This window comes from Saccopteryx bilineata, chromosome 7 (assembly GCF_036850765.1).
Source record: "Saccopteryx bilineata isolate mSacBil1 chromosome 7, mSacBil1_pri_phased_curated, whole genome shotgun sequence".
NCBI lineage: Eukaryota > Metazoa > Chordata > Mammalia > Chiroptera > Emballonuridae > Saccopteryx > Saccopteryx bilineata.
This window is the reverse complement of record NC_089496.1, coordinates 44,739,085-44,741,648: the sequence shown is the minus strand read 5'-3', so window position 1 is coordinate 44,741,648 and position 2,564 is coordinate 44,739,085. Positions and strand designations below refer to the sequence as shown.

Below are 2,564 nucleotides of genomic sequence, written 5' to 3'. Positions count from 1 at the left end.
TCCAAGCTTTCCAGTGGAATATCCTGGGACCCATGAGCCAGGCGCATCCGCAACCGCCCAGCCACTGTTCCCCTGAAAATAGAGCCATATCGCGACGCTCTAGAATCGGAAAGCGCTAGTGTCCGCGCTGGCCTCTCGCTGCAGAAAGACGCGTAGATACCTGAAAAGAAAACAGCTCTGGAGGCCCCAAGAAACACACTGCCTGGACTACCGTGCCATCCCCAGCCGCCCTCAGATTTACCTGACCTGTCCCCACCGCCTCAGGTCGCAACCCAACAGCGCGTCCCTGTCGCCTCCCAGCCTGACGCTGCTCCGAGCCCCACTGGGAAACGGGGAAGGAGGGGGAGAGGTGAGGAAGCCGCCCTTCCCTCCCTGCCCCGCCGCGCGCCCGCGCCCCTTGCCTCTCCCCTGGGGTAAACGGTGCGCGGCCGCCCGGCGGGCGCTGGCGCTGGGGACCTCGCGGGCGGCGGCGGGGACGGCGGGTGCACAGCGCGGAGCCGCGGACGGAGCCGCCCGCTTTGCATACGCCGGGGGCGGAGCGGGGGGCCGGGCCAATGGGCGGCCGCCTGGCGCGACCCCGCGGGGCGCGATCCGCCCCCCTCGCTCGGGCCCCGGCCCCGCGCGGCGCGCTCTTCACTTCTTGGGGGCTTTTTAAAACAGCGCCACTGGGGTCTTCTCCATGCGGCTCGGGCTATGACAGCCTCCGTGCTCCTCCACCCCCGCTGGATCGAGCCCACCGTCATGTTTCTCTACGACAACGGCGGCGGCCTCGTGGCCGACGAGCTCAACAAGAACATGGAAGGGGCGGCGGCCGCGGCGGCGGCGGCGGCAGCGGCGGCGGCGGCCGGGGCCGGGGGCGGGGGCTTCCCCCACCCGGCGGCCGCGGCCGCGGGGGGCAACTTCTCGGTGGCGGCGGCGGCCGCGGCGGCGGCGGCGGCCGCGGCCAACCAGTGCCGCAACCTGATGGCGCACCCGGCGCCCCTGGCGCCCGGCGCCGCGGCCGCCTACAGCAGCGCGCCGGGGGAGGCGCCCCCGTCGGCCGCCGCCGCCGCTGCCGCCGCCGCCGCTGCGGCTGCCGCGGCCGCGGCTGCGTCGTCCTCGGGAGGGCCCGGCCCGGCGGGCCCGGCGGGATCCGAGGCGGCCAAGCAGTGCAGTCCCTGCTCGGCGGCGGCGCAGAGCTCGTCGGGGCCCGCGGCGCTGCCCTACGGCTACTTCGGCAGCGGCTACTACCCGTGCGCCCGCATGGGCCCGCACCCCAACGCCATCAAGTCCTGCGCGCAGCCCGCCTCGGCCGCCGCCGCTGCCTTCGCGGACAAGTACATGGATACCGCCGGCCCCGCGGCCGAGGAGTTCAGCTCCCGCGCGAAGGAGTTCGCCTTCTACCACCAGGGCTACGCGCCCGGGCCTTACCACCACCACCAGCCCGTGCCCGGCTACCTGGATATGCCGGTGGTGCCCGGCCTCGGGGGCCCCGGCGAGTCGCGCCACGAGCCCCTGGGTCTTCCCATGGAAAGCTACCAGCCCTGGGCGCTGCCCAACGGCTGGAACGGCCAAATGTACTGCCCTAAAGAGCAGGCGCAGCCTCCCCACCTCTGGAAATCCACTCTGCCCGGTAAATGGCGCCCCCCTTCCCAGCTGCGGTCCTCCGGCTCTGTTCTAGCTTCTCCTCCGCTGGCTCCCGGGTCACCCTGGCACCCCTCGGCTGCCTCTCCCTGCCCTGCCCTGCCCTGCGGGCGCTGCACTTCCGAGAGCCCGAGCCTGACCCCGCTGACTGGTGCTCCCCGTGCTGCCCTTGAGTTGGGCTTGCTCCTGGCTCTTCCTTGGTGAGGGATGACTAGGAAGGAGATTGTTGGGACCCTGGCTGGCTTCCTTCTCCCTCTGTGCCCCGCCCTCCCTAGCCCTTGACATCGACTTAAGGTTGGGAAACTTGACCTGGAGACGGTTTATTAAATTGACCATATAGGCGCATCAAGTGTTAGGAGTTGGGGAATAGAAAGCGAAGCTCGACGTCGAACTGTTGTCCCCTAAGCCCAGTGCAAAGGTGTGGGCCGCTAGGCCAGGCGATCCAGGGAACCCGGCGCGCTGTGCGGGCACGATGGCCTCGCTGGGATGGTCATTGGAGTCCTGGGCAATTTCATTTCAGTGCAGAAGTAACCACTTTCCCCACTGACCCTACAGGTTTGGACAAAAGGCTGGATTTTGCAGAGTGCGGCCAAGGGCAATCGGGCGCTGCAAAGCGGGCAGCTCAGATCCTGCTGTCGCCTGTGTCCTGGCCTGGGTCTGATCCCTGTGTAACTTGTCTTCTTCCCTGTCTTCTAGACGTGGTCTCTCATCCCTCAGACTCCAGTTCCTACAGACGAGGGAGAAAGAAGCGCGTCCCTTACACCAAGGTGCAATTAAAAGAACTCGAACGGGAATACGCTACAAACAAATTCATTACCAAGGACAAACGAAGGCGTATTTCAGCCACCACGAATCTCTCCGAGCGGCAGGTTACAATCTGGTTCCAGAACAGAAGGGTCAAAGAGAAAAAAGTCATCAACAAACTGAAGACCACTAGTTAA

General features: G+C 67.2%; 1 protein-coding gene across 1 annotated transcript; it reads left to right on the top strand.

Annotated features, from left to right (window-relative positions):
- The first annotated feature begins 693 nt into the window (after positions 1-693).
- HOXA13 (homeobox A13) lies at positions 694-2,564 on the top strand. The gene is made up of 2 exons (XM_066239968.1): positions 694-1,612; positions 2,320-2,564. The coding sequence occupies exons 1-2, from the start codon at positions 694-696 to the stop codon at positions 2,562-2,564; spliced, it is 1,164 nt and encodes a 387-aa protein (XP_066096065.1).